This window comes from Pseudopodoces humilis, chromosome 26, assembly GCF_049639895.1.
Source record: "Pseudopodoces humilis isolate 2021_Gansu_Grassland_sample_001 chromosome 26, ASM4963989v1, whole genome shotgun sequence".
NCBI classification, from domain to species: domain Eukaryota; kingdom Metazoa; phylum Chordata; class Aves; order Passeriformes; family Paridae; genus Pseudopodoces; species Pseudopodoces humilis.
In genome coordinates this window covers 3,665,641-3,687,589 of record NC_142225.1, presented here as the reverse complement: position 1 = coordinate 3,687,589, position 21,949 = coordinate 3,665,641, and the positions used below count along the sequence as shown (strand labels likewise).

General features: G+C 52.1%; 3 protein-coding genes across 6 annotated transcripts; 1 reads left to right on the top strand and 2 right to left on the bottom strand.

Moving 5' to 3' along the window:
• Nucleotides 1–132: 132 nt before the first annotated feature.
• On the top strand, nt 133–4,413 carry OARD1 (O-acyl-ADP-ribose deacylase 1). 2 transcript variants are annotated; one of them, XM_014258170.2, is made up of 6 exons: nt 133–301; nt 746–810; nt 1,427–1,571; nt 1,678–1,736; nt 2,456–2,568; nt 2,830–4,413. In XM_014258170.2, the coding sequence occupies exons 2-6, from the start codon at nt 778–780 to the stop codon at nt 2,930–2,932; spliced, it is 453 nt and encodes a 150-aa protein (XP_014113645.1). In that variant the 5' UTR covers nt 133–301; nt 746–777; the 3' UTR covers nt 2,933–4,413. The 2 variants fall into 2 exon arrangements, with proteins under 2 accessions (XP_014113645.1, XP_005529409.1); XM_005529352.3 differs by lacking the exon at nt 133–301 and adding an exon at nt 318–446.
• Nucleotides 4,401–9,417, bottom strand: APOBEC2 (apolipoprotein B mRNA editing enzyme catalytic subunit 2). The gene is made up of 3 exons (XM_005529353.3): nt 9,059–9,417; nt 5,334–5,881; nt 4,401–4,935 (listed from the first exon to the last, which is right to left on the bottom strand). The coding sequence occupies exons 1-2, from the start codon at nt 9,181–9,183 to the stop codon at nt 5,341–5,343; spliced, it is 666 nt and encodes a 221-aa protein (XP_005529410.2). The 5' UTR covers nt 9,184–9,417; the 3' UTR covers nt 4,401–4,935; nt 5,334–5,340.
• Nucleotides 9,418–15,029: 5,612 nt separating this feature from the next.
• On the bottom strand, nt 15,030–19,470 carry TSPO2 (translocator protein 2). 3 transcript variants are annotated; one of them, XM_014258172.2, is made up of 5 exons: nt 19,360–19,470; nt 19,149–19,195; nt 17,878–18,081; nt 17,211–17,349; nt 15,030–16,578 (listed from the first exon to the last, which is right to left on the bottom strand). In XM_014258172.2, exons 3-5 carry the CDS (start codon nt 18,048–18,050, stop codon nt 16,405–16,407), a joined length of 486 nt encoding a protein of 161 aa, XP_014113647.1. In that variant the 5' UTR covers nt 18,051–18,081; nt 19,149–19,195; nt 19,360–19,470; the 3' UTR covers nt 15,030–16,404. The 3 variants fall into 3 exon arrangements, with proteins under 3 accessions (XP_014113647.1, XP_014113646.1, XP_005529487.1); XM_014258171.2 differs by having other exon boundaries at nt 18,987–19,195; nt 19,360–19,469; XM_005529430.3 differs by lacking the exon at nt 19,149–19,195 and having other exon boundaries at nt 15,031–16,578; nt 19,360–19,467.
• Nucleotides 19,471–21,949: the final 2,479 nt, after the last annotated feature.

Sequence of the window (21,949 nt, the reverse complement as noted above, 5' to 3'; positions counted from 1 at the left end):
GCCCACCTGTAGGCTCCGCCCCTTCCTGGAATGTTCTGGGCCGGGACCATGGAGAGGGTCCGCCCGCCCGCGCGGGGCGGCCGCCATGTTGTGCGGGGCGGCGGCGCCATGTTGTGTGTGGCGATACCGCCATGTCGCGTACGGTGGGCCCGCCGTGTCGCGTGCGGCCATACCGCCGTGTTGTGTGGGGCGATACCGCCGTGTGGGCTGAGAACGATCCGCCAAGTCCCCGCGAGGCGGAGCGGCTAAGGCGGTATCGCCAATGTCTCCCTGAGGCGGAGCCGCCGTGCCGGCTGAGGCGGTACCGTGTGCCCGTGAGGCGGGGCCGTGCGGGCCGAGGCGGGGCCGCCCTTGCGGCTCGGCCGGAGCGATGTGGGCGGCGCTGGGCAGGCTCGGCGTGGCGCAGGCCGTGGGCCCGGCCCGGTTGATCGTTGTGCGCCCCGCGGGTGCGGCGGCCGAGTGGCCCTGAGGGGTGGGAGGGGGAGGAGGAGGGTGGCGATAATGGTGAGGAGGAGGAGGGCGGCAGCCTGGGGGTGCTCACTGTGCGGTGACCCAGGGCTGGGGCCTCCTCCCGGGCCGGAGCCGTAGGCACAGCGGGACCTGTTCAGGGGCGCCGACATCTTCAGGGGTGTTATAGTTGTCCTCCTGCTGTCATAGATCAATTAGGCTTACCCTCGCCCTCTTTAGCACACTCTTACTGCCTAGCTTGAGGTTCCTAATAACTGTTTTTCTTTCATTTTTCCAGCCGCAGGAGCCTTCTCCATACCTCACGTTACCATGGCCACCCACTTCTCCAAGGATCAGGAGAGAGTGCGTAGGAAATGGGTTACATGGGATATTATTGTTTGTACAAAGAGGCCTTCCCCTCATTACACAGCCCTGACAGCACGGCACTGGCTGTATCCTGCAGCTGTTGGGAGCAAAGTGGCTGCCAGTGCTGAATTCCGTGTGCTTTTTGTGGTGCAGCAGCACAGAGCTCACCTGCCTGCCTGAGCTCCTCGATACCAGTACAGCTGGAGGGGTTTCACTAATCCAGCTGTGCTCTCTGTCACATAATTACCCTTTTAAGCTTTGATTTTACAAGATTACCTGCTGAGCTGGCAGGTGATGCTCATAAATGATCTTGTTGAGACGGTGTAGTGGGTTTACAATTCTCTGTAGTGGGTTTGTAATAATCTGTATTGGGTTTGTAATTCTGTGAGTGTGGGTTGTAATGCTGTGAATTTGGTTTGTAATTCTGTCTATGAGGTTTGTAATTCCACATTTGGGGTTTGTTATTCCCTCCCTTGGGTCCATAGCCCATGCTAGCTCAAACACTTGTACCCTGCACAGCAAACTCAAGCCTTGCCCTATTGCTGCCCAGTCACCAGAGCCCTGTGTGCCCAGGTGTGCTGTCTGAGGCGGTTTTGTTGTCCCTGCTCTGCAGATCAGGTGTGTGAAGGGGGACCTGTTCTCGTGCCCGGGCACAGATGCCCTGGCTCACTGCATCAGCGAGGATTGCCGCATGGGTGCCGGCATTGCCGTGCTCTTCAAGAAGAAGTTTGGAGGCGTCCAGGAGCTCCTGGATCAAAGTGAGTGGTGCCTGAAGGAGCTCCTTGTTCCAGCAGGGAGAGTGTTGGAGCTGCTTGGGGTTATGGAGTATGGCTGTTTTAAAAACACCTGATTTTTGTGCTTTAGAGAAGAAGACGGGGGAGGTGGCAGTTCTGCAGAGGGACGAGCGGTACATTTACTACCTGGTAAGGGCTGTGGTGGCACTGGGACACCTCCCTGGAGCTAAACTGTGTCACATATCAGGCATTAATAGCTGTGGGAGTTATGTTCATGGAATCAGGGAATCACAGAATGGTTTGGGTGGGAAGGGACCTTAAAGCTCATCCTGAGCAGGGACACCTTCCCCTATCCCAGGGTGCTCCAAGCCCCGTCCAGTCTGATCTTGGACACTTCCAGGGATGAGACAGATACAGCTGCTCTGGGCGCCCTGTGCCAGGGCTTCACCACCACCCTCACAGGGAACAATTCCTTCCAAATACCCCATCAAACCCTGGCCTTGGTAATGTGAAGCCATTCCTGTTGTCCTGTCCCTCCAGGGCCCTTGTAAATCGTCTCTGTCTTGTTGGTTCCCTTTGGGCACTCAGAGGGAGTTTCTGGAATGTTCCTCTCAATAAGAGATGTGTCCTCAAACATTGCTGGTGAGGAGCAGCCAAGCTGTTCTGTGCATCTGCATTTCACCTTTACATGGACAGAACTGGCTGCTAAATTAGAGTGTTTCAAGGTGTGAAACACTGTGTTAGTGTGAAACTGTCTTAGTTCTTTGCTCAGGTCTTACCACAGAGGCAAGTCTGGGTGTGGAGTTTTGGGATATCACGGAATGTGTGTTCTGTAACAGTATTTATAGTAGAGAGAAGTTTGCAGGGGTCATGCCCAAGGCACACTGAGCTTTTCTATTTTGCTGTAGATCACAAAGCAGAAGGTTTCTCACAAGCCCACGTATGAGAGCATGCAGAAGAGTTTGGAAGCCATGAAAGCTCATTGCCTGAACAACGGAGTCACCGACATCTCCATGCCCAGGTGAGGGGCTCGGGAGCTGGAATTCCAAAGCTTGGGTGTTTAATTTCTAGAAGGATGTCTGAGGGACAATCCCCTGCTGTAAAATAAGAATTCAAGCATCCACCTCTATCCAACTCTTCTGTTAAATTGGACAAATCTAATTTGCATTTCCCTGTGCATTTGAGTTGTTTCCTTGTTCTCCCTACGTGGGTTTATGGGCAGCTGAGGCAGGGCCATCTTGGGCACGAGGCCCCACGGACCTTTTGGTGCTTTATCTTGCAGGATTGGATGTGGACTTGATGGCCTGCAGTGGGAAAAGGTGTCAGCAATCCTTGAGGAAGTATTTGAGAACACTGACATCAAGATCACGGTTTACAGCCTGTGAGCAGAACAAAGATCCCCATTTCCCCCATCTTTGGGAGCAGAACCTGTGAACTAAGGGGGGACCTGTGTGGGGAGCACGTTCTGCATTCGGGTGTCACTCACTTGTGCGACAGCGACAGGGGCTTCCAGCAGCGACAAGCCCCAGAGAAGTTCATTTCGGCTGTTAATTAGCAGGAGGCAGCGGCGCTGTGAAAAGTCTCGGGGAGCTCCCAGTGTGTCCCTGCAGCCACCAGGTGTCACTGGGGCTCCACGCAGCGAAACGGAGCCGCTGCCTCGTGAGGCCTCGGGGTTTCTGTTTGGGTTGGTGCTGATGAGCTGCCGCAGGCAGCGCTGGCACCTCTGCTTTGTTCTGTTTGCCGTGTCCTGCCTGGCACTCGGGTCACTTCCCTGTTCGCACGGGTGGAACGGTTTCATCTCTCCCTTCCGGCCACAAATGGGGGTTGCTGGGGTTGTGCTCACTCAGGATCATGCTGTGGTGTTAAATAAACGGTGCCCTGCTGTTGGGTTGGTACCTGTGGCTGTTCTGGGGACAGGCTGGGATTGCTGGAGGTGAGGAAATACACCTGGTGGCTGTGTTTTATACAGCAGCTCTATAATTTGTAGGGTGCAGAGCTCTGTTTGGTGAGGATCCAAACGGGCTGATGTGCTCTAAAAACTCACAGGATGGAGTTTAAGGTGGGATTTTCCCATTTCTTTGTTTGTTAGATTTGTAGTCCAGGTGTTACACAAAGGTTGGTGTTTGTCACCCAAAACAAAAGCAAATCAGTACCACCCCTTGTTCCTGAGATCCACAGAAAGCTCCTTATTCTGGAAGAGTTTGTTCCAGAACTGAGGAACTGCCAGAAACATGTCCTTCATGTTTGGTTTCCCACCCTCCCACAGTAACAAATCCTTTGGACTTCTCTCATTCTGAATGCCCAGGAAAGTGACAGGTGTGTTGAAAAAATATAAAAATGGAATGTAAGAGTTGGGAATTTTGAAGCATGGCAGGGTTCCCAATTGGATTTCCTTGGGAAGGGACTGGGTTGCTCAGTTCTGTGTGGCTTTTTGCTGCTACAAATCCTGTTTGTCTTTAAGATCTCCCTGTTCCTTGCCCATATTTTGTAAACCTGTTTGGTGGGGAATTGCTGTAGCTGGGAAAAACAACCTTGGATAAAGAGGAATTTGGAGCAATGAGCTGATCCAGAACAGGCATTGAGGCTGCTCATGGATTCAGTCCTTCCCCTTATTTGTGTCTGGGTTGTTGTTCTGGTTCCTTACTCATGGCATCCCCATAAGCTTTGTTTTACATGGAAAATGATCCTGCTCTCCAACACTTGTGTGTACTCTGGAAATTCTTTTGGCATTTAGTTCTCCCTTCCCAGCTACAAAATATTCCCTGTGTGGCTGTCCTGGGATGTCCTTGAATTCAGACTTGTCAGGTTCAATTTAGGACTTCTTGCAAGTAGAGAAGAAGGAATAAACAGTGCTTTGGCTTTTGCAGTGGCTTCCCATTTTATTTCACTTCGCTTTTCCCAGGTTTATATCCCAAACATCGTTGTTTGATACCGAGTTCTCGGGCTCTGTCGTGATTTGGAAGAGAGCTGTTGGCCCTGAATTAAATCACAGCTCTGACTATTGAGGAGAACAGAGGGAGAAAACTTCTTTTTCACCTTAAACCCCTTTCTTTTCCCCTTTCTAATTCATTTATCTAACCAGCAGCTTTGTTCTGAGGTCTTTTCCCATGAGATATTCCCAGACTGTGATCCCACAGCCTGCCTGTGGATCACTGCCATCCCTTTCACCACAGCTTGGGTTTGTTTGGGGCAGGGAGGGGGAGGAACAAAAAACACCCAAAAAATCCCAAACACCAGAGGTCTGTGTTGTGTGTGTGTGTGTTCAGAGTCCCACAGAGCCTTGTCTCCCAGAGGCTGGTTCTCCATCCTGCTGGAATCAAAGCTTTGGGAAGCAGGACTGTTCCAGATGTCCAGGTCTGTCACATCTCTTCATGGATCCTTTGTGATCCTGGGGAGGGAAAAAGAGACATCCTAGAGACTCAGAGGTGACCCTGCAATACCCCATAAAAAAGGGAATTCTGCAACAACTGAGATTTCCTTTAATGGTGTTTTTTAGTGTTAGACTTTGAGGTGTGAGTAGAATCCCCTTCAGTCAGCACTCCTCTCCCTGTTGTCCTGAACATCATCCCTGTGGGGAACAGGGAGGTGTTCTGGTGGCCCTGGAACCTTTTTATTCTTTATTCCTGGAGGGGAAAACAGAAAAGCACTAAATCCCTTGAGGGTGTGCTGTGGGGGAGCCCCTGGAAAGGGGAAACCACTGCCTGGAATTGTTTGGAATATTCTGCTGACAGCAAGAGAAATTGGAACCCAGATTAAAGAGAGTTAATGAGTGAGCCCCTCACTCACCTGAGCCTCAGTGCAAGATCTCAGCCAGCTTCTCCTCATAGTACTGGAAATTCTCCTGAATATCCTCCCAGGGCACAAAAGACTTGGCCTCCTCCCCTTCCTCCTGCTCCACAAAGTTCTTCCAGACATACTCAAAGTCTTGAGGCTTCATAATCCTCAGCTTGCAGCCGGCCTCCTTCATGCTCCTGAGGGCGGCCTGCATCTCGGGCTCTTCCCACATGAAGAGCCTGCCCACCATGATGGTGAGGCGCAGCCCCTTGTTCTTGCGCAGGGCCTCGCAGATCCTCTGGGCGCAGGTGACGCAGGGGCTGGAGGACACGTACCAGGTGACGTCGTGGCGTGTGCCCGCCTGGCACGTGGGCAGGATGGTGTTGAAAAAAGCCATCTCGGCGTGGGCGGCCGCGTGCTCGTCCTCCAGGTACCCGCGGCTCGTCACCGGCTCCTTGCCCTGCGTCTCCACCACGTAGCACAGGAAGGTTTTGTTCCTGCCTGAGCTGTATTCCACGTTCCTGAACTGGAATTTGAAGAAGATGGCCGGGAGGCGTTCCCTGGGAACACAGCAGAGAGGAGGCTCAGAGGCAGATTTAGGTAAGGGTCACGCTCTTGAGTCACCCCTGTGTGGGACTGTGGACAAATCACTGCATCTCCCTGGATTTCTCTGTGTTCCAAGGTTTGGTTTATAAAGTATCCGGGATCAAATCTGACCTTGCTGTGAAAGTGTGGATTTCCTGCTGGACTCCCTACTGATAAAATCCACTTCACCTACTCTTTTAATTTACTGCCCACATCTTCCCTTCTGTGACTCCAAGATCACCTCGTGATGGAACATCTCATGGAATGGCTCTGGAGGTGGGAAGGGAAAGGGATGTAAAAGAGTGGGAAAAATGCACGTGCTTTCAAGAATAACGCTTTTCCTGCTTGGTGTCCTGGATAATGAGTGCTTCTTTGGCTAAGGATTCTTTAATTAATGTTTTTTTGAAGGGCAGACACGAGACACCCATTCTAGAGCGATGCCTGCAATGAGTGGTTTCACAGTAACATCAGGTTTTTAAATACATCAGAGGCAAAGGGAATTTCATCCCTGATTTAACTCTCTGACAGCAAAGGGGTCACAGCAGTGACAAGGTTGGCTCTGGGTTTTCATGGAACAGCTGAAGCAGCAGCAACCTGCTCCAGGATGGATTGACTCAGGCTGGATTGACTGGGAGTTGCATTTAGCCAGCCCTTCCAGATGGATTTTATTGCTTATCCTGGCATGTGCCTGAGCTTAGCTGGGATGTTCACCTCGATTCTGCTCCCAGCCATTTGGAATCTGCATTAGTTCAATTAATAACGTTCCAGTGAGAGCCCATTCCAATGCCTGGCAACCCCTTCCATGTAGAAATTCCCTCTGATGTCCTCCCCTGGCACCATTTGAGGCCATTTCTCCTCATCCTGTTGTCTGGGAGAAGAGGCTGATCCCCACCTGGCTCCAGCCTCCTGTCAGGGGCATGTGGAAAGTGAAAATGTTTATGGAAATAATTTAAAAACTATTCACTCAATTCCCCAATATTCTCAACATAAACCCCTGTTCTGACACCAGGCTGGGGTGACACAGCTCACTCTGAGGATAGGAAAGGTGAAAATTGAAACTTTCCCTGAAAAGCATCATTAAAGAGTATTTTTTATGGATTTCTAAATGCTCCAACCTGACTCATCAGTTTTCCCTGGGCAGCAAAGTGATAGATCATATTGAGACAAAAAAAAAAATTGCAATTTTGAGGCAGAATCTTCAGTCTGGGATTGAAGTTGCTGAGATCAGGTGGGCTGGAGAAAATAGCAGCTACCCAGTGTGACCCTGGCATTGTCACACAGGAGAGAAGGAAAACATATGGATTATCTAAGAGAGTAACAAGGAATTATTCCTACAAGGAGCCTCATTTACACCTGGGGAAAGTGAAAATAAAGCAGGAAATGCTCCCAGATTGGGATTACAGGCTGTGTTCAGCCAAAAAAAAAATGGGATAATATTCTTAAAAAGAATAATTGGCTTCCCAATGATTCCTGGAAGCCAGACTCATCCTGGAGCTGTAAGCAGCAGAGGGAAAACTTGGCTGGGAGTCCTGAGATGCCCTTAATCCGAGGGCTAAAACTGAAATGCAACATAATTGGGTTTAAGTGCTTCTTCCCTGGCTGTAGTTGTGTTTCCTCATCACTCCCATAAGTGCCTTGATTAGCTGGGAATTTGAAAATCATTGGAAAAATCCACGTGGTGATCCCAGGTCAAGGCCTGGCCTGATCTCCTGCTGTCCTCCTTAAAATGAAAGTAAAAAAAAAATCCCTGTGCTTTCTGTACCTCTTTGGGGGTCCTTTAGGATTTCTGCTTCACTTCCTCACTCTCCCCTTTGCAGAGTGGAAAATCCTGTCAAATCCTGGAGTAGCCGTGGCATTCCAGTAAATGATTTAATTGCAGGATGGTGCTAAGGGAGTTTTTCAGCCATGGTTAACCCAGGGCCTGGGGCTTAGCAGGGAAGTTTGGACATCCTGCTCAGTCCCTCAGCATTTCTAACTGCAGGCTGAGTGCTCCAAGGCTGGAAAACCTGATTTCCTCATTAAAATTCATTTTAGGACATGACTTAAGTGTTCAGTACTTGGTCCAGCGGTTTATATCCACAATTTTTGGTGCCTTAGCTCCATTCCTAGCAGAGGGATGTTCTTTCCTTACAAGCCACTGCCAATCATTTATTTCTATGATTATATGTGACAGAGGCCGCCCCAAGAAGGGATATTCACAGCAGTCACATTTTTGAGAAGAAAATGGAGATTTTTCCTCCCCTGGGCAGGAATGGAACCCAGTTTTTGAGTCCTGCGTCATTCATCCTGGTCAGAACAAGCAGCCAAATTTCACCTCCAGAGCCCATGGCACAGGCAGAAGGATTCCAGAGGATATTTTGGAGGCCTGAGCTTTACTTTTAAGTAGCTGGAAGAAATCCTGAGTTTGGTTTATTTGCTGGGACACTCCTTTGGTGACTGGGAAATGTGAGGGGAGAAGGATTTGTCCTGCTGCTCCTACAGGGAGTGTTTGTGAGCACTTGGAGGGAGCAGACACCGAGGGTTTTTCCTACTTGCAGCTGTCAATTATGGCTGAGAGTTCAGCTTCCACCAGATCCCTGTGATATCCTGCTTTTCCAAAGGCCAGGCTCCCTGCTGCCCTGCTGCCTTCAAAACTGCCTCTTGTTTCGGAGCCTTTCTGCAAGTTGGGCTTTTTCGTTTCTTTATGAAAGTCAGGTTCCAGCTGTGGCTGTGGAGCTCTTGAAAATGTGAACCTTTAGGTCTCTTGAAAAATCTGTCCCTCAGGCCCATCAAGCCAATCAGCCATAGCAGGGGTGTTTTTCCTGATCCACAGGTGGAGAAACTCTCAGACAAGAGCCATTGATCACAGCAAGAAATCAATACCGCGCTCTCATCAAAGCCAACACCTCCATCCCCATCCCATCAGTGGGGCTGGAAGGGAACCAGCACTGCAGAAACTCTTCCTATAAAACAAGTGCACTTCTGTGCCTGCCTGCTGGGAGTCCATCCTCTAAAAGTCAGCAAAACTTAAAACAAAGCCCCACAATAAATCCAAACCATTTCAGACTCTTCAGAATCTCACCGGCAGAAGATGCTGCTTGTGTTGCCCGACCTAAAAGCTGAGAGAGCTCTCTGAACTCCCCCAATTCCATATTTAAATTCCAGTCTCTTACCCTGTCACAATCTCAAAGGGTGGCAGGTCCTCCCTCTTCACCTTCTTCTTTGTCCCCTCGCCCTCCTCGGCGTTGTCGGGTTCCCCGTTCTGGGCGTTGCTGGGCTCCTCCTGCTTCTCTGCCATCTTCCCCAGGACACTGGGACTGAGCTGTGGCCACTGGGAGAGAGAAAGAACAATTTCTGAGAGCTCTGGGAGTCGAGGGAGGAGGGAAAACAGAGCTGGGAGTTCCTGCCCCAGGCACAGTTGTCAGGAACTAAATATGGAACAAAGCGGCGGCGGCAGGGGCTGGACAGGGTTGGGTGACCCAGGGCTCTCGGGTGTCACCTCCTTCCCCTGCTCCCTCCAGCTCCTTTCAGCGGTCCCTCTTGCTCCCCTTTTAATTTCAAACCAAGCGACAGCTTCGCAGTGGGCGGGATGAGCCCATAATTTTCCCTGATGGAAAATCCTGGAAGCTCGAGTGGGTATTTATCCCCTGGGGTGACAGGCGGCTGGCACAGGGTGCCTCACAGCTTTCTTCCTCCCCTGCCAGTGGATTCCATGGCTGACCTTGAAGGACCAGCTCAGCCTGGCCTGGCTCAGGCAAGAAGGGAAGAAGTCGTGGCCGTTTTGCTGGAAAATCCCTGGGTTTGGTGTGTTTGGCTTCCTGGATCACCTGGAGCATCCCAGGAGGAGACCTGTGGTTCTTCCCACCCTGCTCATACAGGACTCCGAGGGGGAACTCTCTTCCTTGGAGCTGTAAATCCAAGCCAGAACCTTCTCCCAAATATTTGAAAGTCTAGCTGGAATTCCCAGTGGGCAGCAGTGCTGCTTCTCCCATTGTTCTGCATTTTCCTCCCCACTGCCTGAGTGTTCCCTAAGTTCCTGGTGCACTGGGATATATCTGGGTTGGAGGGATTTCTCCCTCTCTTTTTTGTTCCCTTTAGGATTACACAAAACTGTCCCAGTGTCTCACTCTCAATTTCAATCATTTACAGTTTGTATCAATCCTGCCTGAGCTGAGTTTAATAAAAACCTGGGTGAGGTTTTCCCAGGGACCAATCCTGGCCATGCCATGGGGCAAAGGAAGTGGAAAAAGTGTGGCTGTGCAGGGTTTTGGAATCAAAGCACACTGGAAATCAAACCTCCAGTACTGTGGGCTCTGCACTTAGCTCAGAAACCACCAGCAGCAAACTTGGAGTAAATATGGAATATTCAGCTGCATTGGATGGAGTATTCAGTCAGTGTTAGTGGAAAAACCTGCTCTTAGCTTGAGGAGGAGACAGGTATTCCATAATAATCAAATCAGTGGCAATATCTGCTTTGGAGCCAAGTAGGAGGCTGCACCATCACAAAACAAAATAAATCCACACCATCAGGCAGGTAATTTATAATCAGAGAAAATTAATAACAAATTATCACAGATAATGAATTCTGGCTGCTGTTCCCAGCCCCCTTGCCATCACCCTGCCTTGCTGGATATCCTTTGGAGCTTTTCCCCAGTGCCACCATGGATGCAGTTTTTGGGAACAGAGCCCCTTTGATGAGTTGTTGTTTAGGTGGTGTTGTTTAGGTGACAGAGCTGGCAGTGGTGACAGCCCAACCAAGGATTTGACAAATTCCAAGACATCCTATCCATGGAACATATATCTTCCACGGTGCAGGATTTTATTTATTTTTAAGCTTAGAATACTTTCCTGCAGGGCAGGGGTGGTGTTTTGCCTCCTGTGTGGTGACAACGCTCAAATTCCACCTCCCCTGTCCAATTGCTGTCACCTCTGACATTTCAGGGGCTGCTTTTGGGGTGGGAATCCTCTCCCAATGACTGACAGCTCATTTCCTCCTAATCCTGATATTTTCAAGAAGCATCTCAGACTCTCCAATCCCTCTGACCCACTCTGCTTTATTTTTGGAAGCTCTTCATGGCTGGGGTCCCAATTTTGCTGCAGCTTTAGCCTGGCCCCTCCGAGCACTGAGCTCTAATCTAATCTGGGGAATGTGACACTGAGGCTCCCCCTCTCTCCAGCCTTTCTCAGCTGCTCCCCAGCTCCTTCTAGGGCAGTGCTTGGAACACCCATGATCCTCCCCCCACTGCAGCCAAAAATATAAAAGGGCACCACGGAGTTTCTGCGTCGGAGCTGGAGGTGGCTGAGGGCTCTGCTGGCTTTGGTGGCTCTTTGTGACCTCAAATGTGTCCCCAGGGGCTCAGGAGGGGCCTCCCAGCAGCACTCAGGGGACCCAAAATTGTGCACCTGACAGACAGAGTTTGTGCTGAGATTCCCCTCCACCTGTCCCTGCTGTTAGCTCTGAATTTGTTCAGAAAATCTCAGGATCACTGAACTTGGAAAACCTCTCCAGGATCATTGAGTCCAAACTGTGTCCAATCTCCACCCCGAGCCCTGAGTGCCACCTCCAGCTGCCACCTCCAGGGACGGGGACTCCAAACCTCCCTGGGCACTTCCAAGGCCTGGCCGCCCTTTCCATGAGGAAATTCCTGCTGCTGTCCAAGCTGAGCCTCCCCTGGCCCAGCCTGAGGCCATTCCCTCTCCTCCTGTCCCTGTTCCCTGGGATAACATCCCAAATCCCCCCCGGCTGTTCCCTCCTGGCAGGGACTTGTGCAGAGCCAGGAATTCCCCCTGAGCCTCCTTTTCTCCAGGCTGAGCCTTCCCAGCTCCCTCAGGATTCTCCAAACCCTTCCCAGCTCCCTCAGGATTCTCCAAACCCTTCCCAGCTCCCTCAGGATTCTCCAAACCCTTCCCAGCTCCCTCAGGATTCTCCAAACCCTTCCCAGCTCCCTCAGGATTCTCCAAACCCTTCCCCAGCTCCCTCAGGACTCTCCAGCCCCTTTCCAGATCCCTCAGCATTCTCCAAACCCTTCCCAGCTCCCTCGGGCCTCACAGAGATCCCTGCCAGGGGATCACAGCTCAGCACAGGGGACACACAGGGCAGGGCTAAGGGACAGCCTGCACTGGGAGAGGCTTCCAGGCTTTGCTGGAGTTTTGGATATTGAAGCTCCTGCATCCATCTGAGTCCAGAGCAGCTTCTTCAGTGGCTTTAGAGGCACCTCTGAACACTCTGATGACTTTTACCCCCAAACAGGGATCTCTGCTGGATGCCTGTGTCCCTTGCAGGTCGTTTTCTGTCCCTCTCCTTGCAGCAGGAATTCCTGGAGTTAACCTGGCTGTTCCCTTTCCCCATCACCCACACCTGCCTGCCACAGGCCATGCCAGGAAAAGGGAGCTTTTATGGCATTGTGGGGCCGGAGAAACATTTTGGGATAGATGTGAGAGTGAAATAAGAGCCTGGCCGGGTGAGTCATGGCTCAGCCGTGCTCTCCATGCCGAGGGGACAGCTGGTGGCACTAACAAACGTCTCCCTAGAGACACTGGCAGCCAGCCCCCTCCTGCTTTTTCCAGCTGTAACTACAGAACAAATAAATAAACACCGACAGCTTCCCTTCCTCCCTCCCTCCCTCCCTTACTTCCTTTGGAGTCCCCACCTGTCCCTCTCCTCCTGCCTCAGCATCAAAAAGGTTTCAAGGAGGGCTGGAAACCCTCCTGTCCCACAGGATTGACCTGGGCAGTGCCCAAATCCTGATGAAAGATGCTCCAGCTGTGCTGAGCCCCAGGTGAGGGATGTTCTCACCTCTGTACCTGCCTCACCTTCCCATCCAAACCCTCCCTGGCTCTCAATTCCCAGCCTGGCACAGGAGGAGCCTTGGCAGGCACTGCTGCCTCCCCAATTGATTGCAAGCCCAAGTGGGAGTTAATGACAGCTCCCAGCAGGGCTGGAGCTCTCTTTCCCCCAGAGCTGCTCACAGGAAACTGCAGCAGGAGCTCCAGCCCTGCTGGGAGCTGCTCCAAGCACAGCAATTTCTGTCCTGCAGCACCCAGAGCTGGGGCAGGGCCTGCCAGAGTGGCTGTGTCACCTGCAGAGGTGACAATCCCACCCCCAGTGGGTGCCCGAACACAGCTCCAGGCAGCAGCAAATGTGGGAAAACTGTCCTGCTGCAGCCAGAGTGTTGGGACAGCTGTGAAATATGGAGGAAGAAAGGAAAGGAAAGGGGAAAGGAAAGGGGAAAGGAAAGGGGAAAGGAAAGGGGAAAGGAAAGGGGAAAGGAAAGGGGAAAGGAAAGGGGAAAGGAAAGGGGAAAGGAAAGGGGAAAGGAAAGGGGAAAGGAGGAAAGGTTTGGTTGTGCACAAATCCTGAGGCTGCAGCAGCCAGGGAGTGACTGCTGGGCCATTAATTGTTTAATGGGAATTTCTTCCTGGAGAAGAGTGGCTGAGCTGGGAGTGAGTGGCTTCCCCAGAGAGGTGGCTCTGGGCTCTGAGAGCCCTTGGGAGCCATCGAGAGCCCCTCAGGAGTCACAGGGACAAGGACACATCCCTGCAGGGGGACAGTGCCTGTTCCAAAGGCAAATCTGGGGTTGGGGCTGGACTAACACGAGCCTGGACGGGGCTTGGACCGACCTGGGACAGTGGGAGATGTCCCTGCCCTTGGCTAGGGGTGGGATGGGATCATCCTTCCGTTCCCTTCCATCCCAAACCGTCCCAGAATTCCAGGATTCTGTAAAACCAAGGCTGGCTTGGGGCTGTGCTGCACAGTCTGGGAAAGAAACCCTCCAGATGACTTTGAAATGTCATTAAAGTTATTTTTATGCAAGGGGGTTCAGTGTATCTGTTTAAACAGCAAATGCACCAAACGATGCTTTAAATATTAATACAGGAGGGTGTCTCACTGAATTTAATTTTCCCAGTTGATTTCAAGCTGCTCTGGATAGCACAGGGAGGAATATTTGCTATTTTTGCTGCCTGTGAGAAGAGGCAAGAGGCAAAGAAAAGCTCCTTCTGCACTTACAGGTGGGCAGGGAGGAGGAGAAACTGGAAGGAAAACAAGAACAAGGCAGCCAGTCCCAACAGCTGGGAAAATGGGAGGACAAACACGGAAAAAAAATCTATTAATCTTAATTTCAGATTTTCTGTTGCCTGCAGAAAAAAGTGGGAAGAGGAAATAGACCCAATTTATGAAAGCTGATCAAATATGCATTCATCTATTTAATTGGAAATGTTATTAAAGAGTTGCAGGTATGAGCCAGATCTAGAGAGCCACCAATTTAAATATGATTTAAATAATTCTGTCCCCTTTCCAAAAGGAGATAAAGGCTCCTTTAATCCCTCCTGGCCTCTCTGGATGGCTCTGCTCATCCCTGTTCCCTCAGGACAGGATGGGTAGAGCCAAAATCAGCCTGAACTCCCCCAAATCAGCCAGACCCCACCTTCATCTGAGGGAGAAATAATTTACATTTGCCCATCCTTTGGCATGAGGGAGATCCTGGGAGACACAGAGGCTGTAAATAAGTGTGGTGGTACCACAGAAAATAAAGCCCTGAAGTGTTACAGGATTTCTTTTTTTTATTTCTTTTTTTCTTCCAGCAGCTTTTGGTGTCGCCAGTGCTGCTGGCAGGGCTTTGGGGCTGCTCCTGCTCCCAACCTCAGCTGCTCCATGGTCTTTTCCTGCAGTTTTCCTTGGGACAGCTCAGCCCTGGGCTGGCAGCAGCCCTGGGGAAAGAAGTCCTGAGCCAGGGGGGAAAAATAATGGATCAAAATGACAAAATCACTAAATTTTACAAGGAGCTGCAAATTCCAGCTGCTGCCAGGGTTCGTTTCTCAGTTGTGCTGAGCCCCCAGCTCTGTCCTGGTGGATCCAGGAACATTCAGCATCTCCCAAAATGCAGCTGGGTGATCCCAGAGCCAGGAATTGTCCTGCTCACCTTGGAGCTGGGGTGGGGGGACAGAGGAGCCTGGCACAGGGGTGTCCCCAAGGAGGGACCTCAGGGACCTTTTGGGGTCCAAACCCATCTGGGCCATGCACTCTCAACCTGAATCCACCTTTGCAGCCTTCCCAAATCCCTTCCCTTGATCCCTTGAGCTTTTTGGGAACCTCACCCCAAACCAGTACAGCAACAATAACTCAGATTTATTTATTTATTCTCCAAAAAAATTCAACAGCTTGTTTTATTCAAAGCAAATACAATTTATGTTACAACCCCAGCTGAGCCCTCCCACCCCCAATTACAACCCTAATTAATTACAGCCCCAATTCCAGCCAGTGCCAGGATAAAGATCCACGTGCCCTTTCTCTTTACACTTAGTGCTTTTAACAATTAAAAATAATGTAAATTCTGTCTGGAGACACCAGAGCTCAAAGGTTTCTATGTAAAGGGATAGACAAGACCCCCTGTGTCTGATTCCATCCCATTCCTTTGGAATTATCACTATTTTAACCTTTCCTGGTTAATAATGGCATGGAGAAGCTGCAGGATCAGGCGCCTGCACTGCACTGACAGATTCTGTGCGGGGCTTTTTGCCAATTATATAATTAATTACAACCTTCCAGGCAGTGGGAGCAGGCTCACAAATTCTACATACTCTGGAGTCTCTGTACTTGAAAAAAAATAACAAAATGAAGGTTTTCTTCAAAGGCACTGGCATGAGTTTTCAGTTCTGCTGAGGAATGGCACACAGAGGTGGGAGAGAGGAATTTCCTCTTGGGAGAAGCATTTGCCCGCTGCTCATTGCTGCTTTATCCGGGAGCAGGGAGGGCAGGGAGGGGGATGCTCCCCAGACAGGAGGCACAGCCCAATCTCCATCCACCAGCAGAGCAAGACCCATCCCTGCTGGCAGATAAAGAGCTAAAGCACAAAACAAGGCTTACAGGAACATGAAGCAACAGCACAAAGAGCAAAACAAATGGAGAAATTTCTTTTTAAAAAATCGAGGAATTAAAAAAAATCGAGTAATTTTTTAAAAAATCAAGTAATTAAAAAATCAGGTTCTTAAAAAAATCAGATTGTTAAAAAATAATTTCTTTTTATGAAATCAAACAATTTCTTTAAACAATGAAGTAGTTTCTTTTAAAAAATCAAGTAATTTCTTTTTTTCTAAAAAAGCCCAAGTAATTTCTTTAAAAAATCAAGTAATTTCTTAAAAATATATCAATTTATTTAAAAAAAAAATAAAAATCAAGGTCTTAAAAAATACTTGTGCAGAGGTGAAGATCATTTTGGTCCCAGCAGAGGAGATGGGATGTGCCACGTGTGTGACCGAGCTCTGCTCTCGGGGGGATGGTGCCCGGGGTTCCCAGCCTGAATTATTCCAGATCATTTGCAATTTGATGTGGTGGCAATAAGACCTGGAAACAGCTGGAACATCTCCCAAACCTACTGGAAAAAACCTTATTTAAAGCAGTGAATGGTTCAAACCTCTCACGATGGAAGAAGAGGAGGAGGCAAACCCCAAAATGAACCCCCAACAAATTATTACACCTCGGTTCACCTCAGGACGGTTTAACCACACAAAACACCTCGGTTTAGTCGTTTTTCTGCTGGGGGTTGTCCTTCCAGACGCGGATGGTGAGGCAGGTGGCCATGGCCAGCCAGGCCAGGTAGGGCAGCAGCAGCGCTGCCGCCAGCCTGTTGATGCGGTACCAGGAGCACATCGTGCCGATGGCCAGCCCGTCCAGGCACAGCACATCCACCAGCGCCTGCGGCGGGGACAACTCGCTCAGTTCCCTGACAATTGCAGAATTTGGCAGCCCTGCGCTGCCCAAAGGTCTCGGTGCAGCTGGGGATGGGCGGGATGGCGATGCCAGCCCGTGGGATGCGGTACCTGCGCTCCCCATCAGCGACACCCGAGAGTGTCACTCTAATTAATGCGCTCATTAAGGAATCCCGCGGATCAACACCCTGCTCGTGGCAACGTCCCCTGTGCGGCACAGAACCTGCTGCACTTTCGGGTGACGCTTTCCACCCCCAGAGTGACAAAATTCAGGTAGAAACGCCAATCCCCGTCCGTGCCGCTGGCACCTGAGGCCCGGCGGCGCAGCCCGGGTGTGGCTGTGCCCGATAAGCCCCCGGGAGCTGCTCGCCGTCAGGGATGTGACAGTGCTGTTGTCACTGAGGGTGTGTCCCCACAAAGGACTTTATCTCCCAGCCCCGGCCCTTAACTGGGGGGTGCAGCCCTGGCACTGCCCAGCCCCGGATCCCCCGCCCCGGCTATCGGAGCGAGCCTGGAGGGGCCGATACCATCGTGTGTGGCTGGAGCTGGGCTCAAACTCCTTGGAGAGCCGCGTAATCCCCCCCGGCACAACCCCAAAGCCCCCCAAAGCCCCATTACCATGTTGAGGTTGTGGGCACCGAAGAACAGGGGGGGCCAGGCCCAGTTGAGCGCCAGCTGAGCCCCGTAGAGCCCCATGGGGACGATGGCCTTGCTGCCGCAGCCACCCAGGTCGTTCCACACCAGGTAGGAGGCGTAGCTGTGAGGAGGGACAGGGGGTCTCCTGCAGGAGCGTTTTCCCCACCAGGGATTTGCACCGCAGCAGGATCCACATCAGGCTCTCTGGGAGCAGGGCCAGGGCCAAAGGAAGGGTTCTGGGGAGGGTTGGGTAGCAGGGAAAATTCTTCCCTCCCCCACCCCGAGAGTGCTGGGCACTGCCCAGGCTCCCCAGGGAACGGGGAGATCCTCGGGAAATCCTCCCTGAGGCTCCCAGTGCTCCAGGAGCACTTGGACACCGAGCCAGGGATGCACAGGGTGGGGTTTTGGGGTGTCTGTGCAGGGCCAGGAGCTGCAGTGGATGATCCCTTTCCAGCTCGGGCTATCCCATTGGATTCCATTCCACACCTCTGTGTCCCTAGCTCCTCCCAGAGCTTCCCTGTCCCACACCTGGGAGGCTCCTGCCCCCTGTCCCGGCTGGTCCTGACCCCAGGCTGGTTCAGGAGACCCCAAAGGGCAGGGCAGAGCTGGCAGGACCAGCAGGACAGGAGGCAGCGGTGCCAGCACTCACCCCATGCCCGTGTACAGCATGGTCCAGGCCACAGGGAACATTTTGCGGGGTGGGCACCACGAGGGTTTCTTCAGCTTCTCGTACCACTCCGGGATTTCCTTCCGGTTGAGGAACCAGCCAAGGAATCCTCCAACGTGGGGCAGGACGGTGAAGCCCACGGTGTAAGCCCACATCCTCCCTCAGGGGCTTGAAATTGCTTTTTTCCTGCTCAAAAACAAAATCACAGCATCACTTTTAAAGGAATGGTTTTTTTACCTACTTCCATCCTCTGATTCCACGTTCCACTTCAGCCCCTAAGGCAGATGGAATGGATTTAATGTGTTCAGCCCTCCCTGTCCCTCTCTGAAATGAGGATTACTCCTGCCCGGGACGTTTTCCCCTCTGATTTTCCCACTCTTTCCCAGCTCCCTGCAACATTCCTGCGAGGTGGGAGGATTGTGAGGGGATCCAGGAGTGGGGATTGTGAGGATTGTCCCCATCCCCACTCCTGGAGCTGCTGCCCCTCCTCTGCTGCTCTGGGCATAAAAACTCAAACTCCATTTAGACTTCCCCATGATTTTTCAATGTGGATTTCTATTTTAATTTCTGTTTTGAAAGATGTCTATGACAGAAAAATCCTTCCAGTGGCTTGAAGCACTCCAGGAACCCACGGCAGAGAGGACTCGGCTGTGCAAAAGGGGAGCTGAGGCACAGGGGGAGGCTCTCAATTTGTTCACGGACTCCTTTTGTATAAAATAGAGGGAAATTTGCTTTAATAATAAAAATGTTCCCACACAATGCAGGGTAACACCAGGACACATCCAGAATTCAGCGTCTGTCCTGCGTCTTCCCCTGCAGAGCTCCAAACCTGCCACTCTTCCATCCTCCCGAAATTCCCCTTCCCTCTGGATCCAGCCAGGAATTAAATCCCGATTAGCATTCGTCAGGAGCGGCAGGCAGGAGCCGCCAGGAGCGCAGCTCTGAGCTGTCAGCTCCAGCACAAAATGCACCTGGGAAGGTTTGGGATTTAGGAATTCAGGAAGAGCAGAGCGGGTACGGAGCAGTCCCTGAGCCAGGGAAACGTCCCAGAGCACTGCCCAGGGAAACCGGGAATAGAGGATGGCACTGACCTGAGCAGGCTCTGCCTGGGCTTTCAGTTCGCAATTAACGCTCCGCTGCACGCTCAGCTAATTGTTATTATTGTTACCGCAAAGTGTTTGGGAATGCGGTGGGAGCCAATTCCCGTCACACCTGGACACCCCGGAGCCCACCTGAACCAACAATTCCTTCACCTGACAATTGCTGGCACTCTCCAAACACCCAAGGAGCCAGGAAACGACTGAAAAATGAGACAAATTCCGTTCTGCTTTAACCGTGACCCAGCCCCGCCGAGTTCTGCTTCCCACACACCGCAGGAGCGGAACGTGGGAAAAGAGGATTTTCCCCAATTCCTTTGCAGAGGTGAAGGAGGCTTGAATATCCTCGCAGCTGCCGAAGCCTTACCTGGGTCAGCACCTCGCTCCGTCTGGCCGAGGGAAGGGCTGGGACATCCAGGAGCGGCGATCCCCGAGTGCAGCCGGGTTTTACCCAAATAGCCCCAAACTGGGCGGTGCGGGGCGGCTGGATCAGATTAAACCGGGAGCTCCCGCTGGGGACCATCGCCGAGAGTTTGGGGTGCTGGAGCTCGGGACAATCGCTGGGCATTTGGGATGGTGGAGCCTGGGAATAATCACTGCGAATTTGGGATGGGGCAGCCCTAGGACGATCACTGGGAATTTGGGATGGTGCAGCCCTGGGACAGTCGCTGGGAATTTGGGGTGCTGGGGCCCAAGAGTGTCACGGTGGCTTTGGGGCTGTCCCCACCGGGATGGAGCCGGATCCACAGCCGGGTTACCCCACGGGAGGGCACATCCCAGAGCCTGGCCCTGGTGTGGGCACCGGGCGGGCGCTGCTGCTGCTGCTGCTGCGGGGTGTCCCTGCCACACTCAGGGGTGTCCCTGTCACATGAGTGTCCCTGCCGCAGTCAGAGGTGTCCCTGTCACACTTGGGGGTGTCCCTGTCACACTTAGAGGTGTCCCTGTCACATGAGTGTCCCTGCCGCAGTCAGAGGTGTCCCTGTCACACTCAGGGGTGTCCCTGTCACACTCGTGTGTCCCTGCCACACTCAGGGGTGTCACTGTCATACGGGTGTAACTGTCACACTCAGGGATGTCCCTGCCACACTCACGGGTGTCCCTGTCACACCCATGGGTGCCCCCGCCACGCTCCTGGCCTGTCCTACCCTCCCGTGCCCCCAGGGGCTCATTAACACCCAGTAATTAACCAGCTGCTTCCCAGCGCCGCCTGTGCAGCCCTTTGGCCAAAAGGCTCCTGCAGGTAAAACGGAGCCGCTCCAGGGGCAGAGGGAGAAGCCAGAAATCAATTTCCATTAGGGATCTGTCTGCCAGGGCTGCCAAAATGAAACACTAATTCCCAGCAGTTCTGGGTCATTACCTGGATCTCATGGAAGCAGGAGCAGGGCTGGCTCCTCACACGCTGGGATTTTGCTGCTGCAACAGGAATCAGGAAAATCTCTTTTACTGGACTCCCAAGGGAATTATCTTGTGTTTTTTTTTTCATGGGAGGAGAAAGAAAGGGGAAAAAAAACCCACTGTTAAAAGAAAAAGCCGGAATTCCAGCTGGCCCGAATCCTGCCGTGGGTCAGTCCAGTGGAATTCCCACTTCCACAGTGACAGGCTCAGTGCTCATTAATCACACCCCAGCCACCTGCATCTTCTCCCAGAGCCTGTTGCTATTTGTGACTGGAAATTTGTGTCATGGAATGATGCAGCTCCTAAAAGCGCCCGAATGGTTTCCATCGGAGTCAGCCCCTGCTGCCTCCACCAGCCCCTGGCAGCTCCAGCAAAAAAAACACGGATTTTGACAATTTTCAGCTGGAGATGTTTCTCCCCTGGGCACGAGCCTAATCCCAGGGTTACTGCATGGCTTGGCAGGAGTGTGCCCAGCCTGGGCTGGAATTTAATGTGCTGGAAGAATGAGAAGCTGAGGGTCAAATCCCAAGGATCTGTGAATCTGTGATGCTGGGAATGCTGCTGGTGATGGGGGAATAGAAAAAGGGAAGAGGGAAAAAATAACAGGGGCAGCTCCAGGCCTAAAATTGTGTCTTTGCTGAGCTTTAGGGCAAAGAAAGGGATTAGGAAGTCATGGAATGGTTTGGGTGGGAAGGGACCTTAAGGCTCACCCAGTGCCACCCCTGCCATGGCAGGGATACCTTCCACCATCCCAGGCTGCTCCAAGCTCTGTCCAGTCTGGCCTTGGACACTTCCAGGGATCCAGGGACAGCCCCAGCTGCTCTGGGTACTCTGTGCCAGGGCCTGCCACCCTCCCAGGGAATTCCTTCCTGATTCATTCACATGGAAACCTGGGATGCACAGAAAAATGGGCTGAGATTTGCCCCAGGTAGCTCCCAGCAGGCTCCCATTCCCTCCTGGGCACAAGGCTGTGGAGACCTGGCTGGCCTGGAGCTGGGAAGAGCCTCTCTGCCAGTGATCATTGGGTGCTGATGAAGCTGAAATTTGGCAGGAGACAACGAGAGGGAGGCAGAAACAGCAGGATAGGCTTTGGGAAGTTTTTGGTGGCACCACCAGTGCTGGAGCCAGCCTGGATTTACCTGTGGAACGAATCCAAGCACAGCCACCCCGAGGGACATGTGTTATGCCCTTGGGGTTCCTCCTGCCCTGGGCATGTGCTGGAACAGGGAAAAGCTCTGGGTATGCTCTGGGAAGGCTCCCTCCAGCACAGGGAACAGCCCTGGGTATGCTCTGGGAAGGTTTCTCCAGCACAGGGAACAGCCCTGGGAATGCTCTGAGAAGGTTCCTCCAGCACAGCCCTGCCTTTCCCCAGCTCCCATGGATTTACACCTGGATATTTCTGCATTGGATCATCCCCACAGTGACCCAGGCTGAGCTGAGGCTGCTCTGCAGTGGAGCCTCGCCCACCCCAGGGCTCGGGACACTCAGGATTTGGGAGCCCCGGCTGCTGCATCCCTGCGGAGCGTGGGACACGCAGAGCTCGCTTACACAGCACTATTTGT

Excerpts from the sequence above, each read along its gene's own strand:
- OARD1 (XM_005529352.3), top strand. The coding sequence starts at position 371 with ATGTGGGCGGCGCTGGGCAGGCTCGGCGTGGCGCAGGCCGTGGGCCCG. Across the intron at positions 811-1,426 it reads TCTCCAAGGATCAGGAGAGA|ATCAGGTGTGTGAAGGGGGA; the intron begins GTGCGTAGGAAA and ends CCTGCTCTGCAG. Across the intron at positions 1,737-2,455 it reads AGCGGTACATTTACTACCTG|ATCACAAAGCAGAAGGTTTC; the intron begins GTAAGGGCTGTG and ends ATTTTGCTGTAG.
- APOBEC2 (XM_005529353.3), bottom strand. The coding sequence starts at position 9,183 with ATGGCAGAGAAGCAGGAGGAGCCCAGCAACGCCCAGAACGGGGAACCC. Across the intron at positions 5,882-9,058 it reads CCCTTTGAGATTGTGACAGG|GGAACGCCTCCCGGCCATCT; the intron begins GTAAGAGACTGG and ends CTGTGTTCCCAG.
- TSPO2 (XM_014258172.2), bottom strand. The coding sequence starts at position 18,050 with ATGTGGGCTTACACCGTGGGCTTCACCGTCCTGCCCCACGTTGGAGGA. Across the intron at positions 17,350-17,877 it reads ATGCTGTACACGGGCATGGG|CTACGCCTCCTACCTGGTGT; the intron begins GTGAGTGCTGGC and ends CCCTCCTCACAG. Across the intron at positions 16,579-17,210 it reads GTGCCCACAACCTCAACATG|GCGCTGGTGGATGTGCTGTG; the intron begins GTAATGGGGCTT and ends TCCCCGCCGCAG.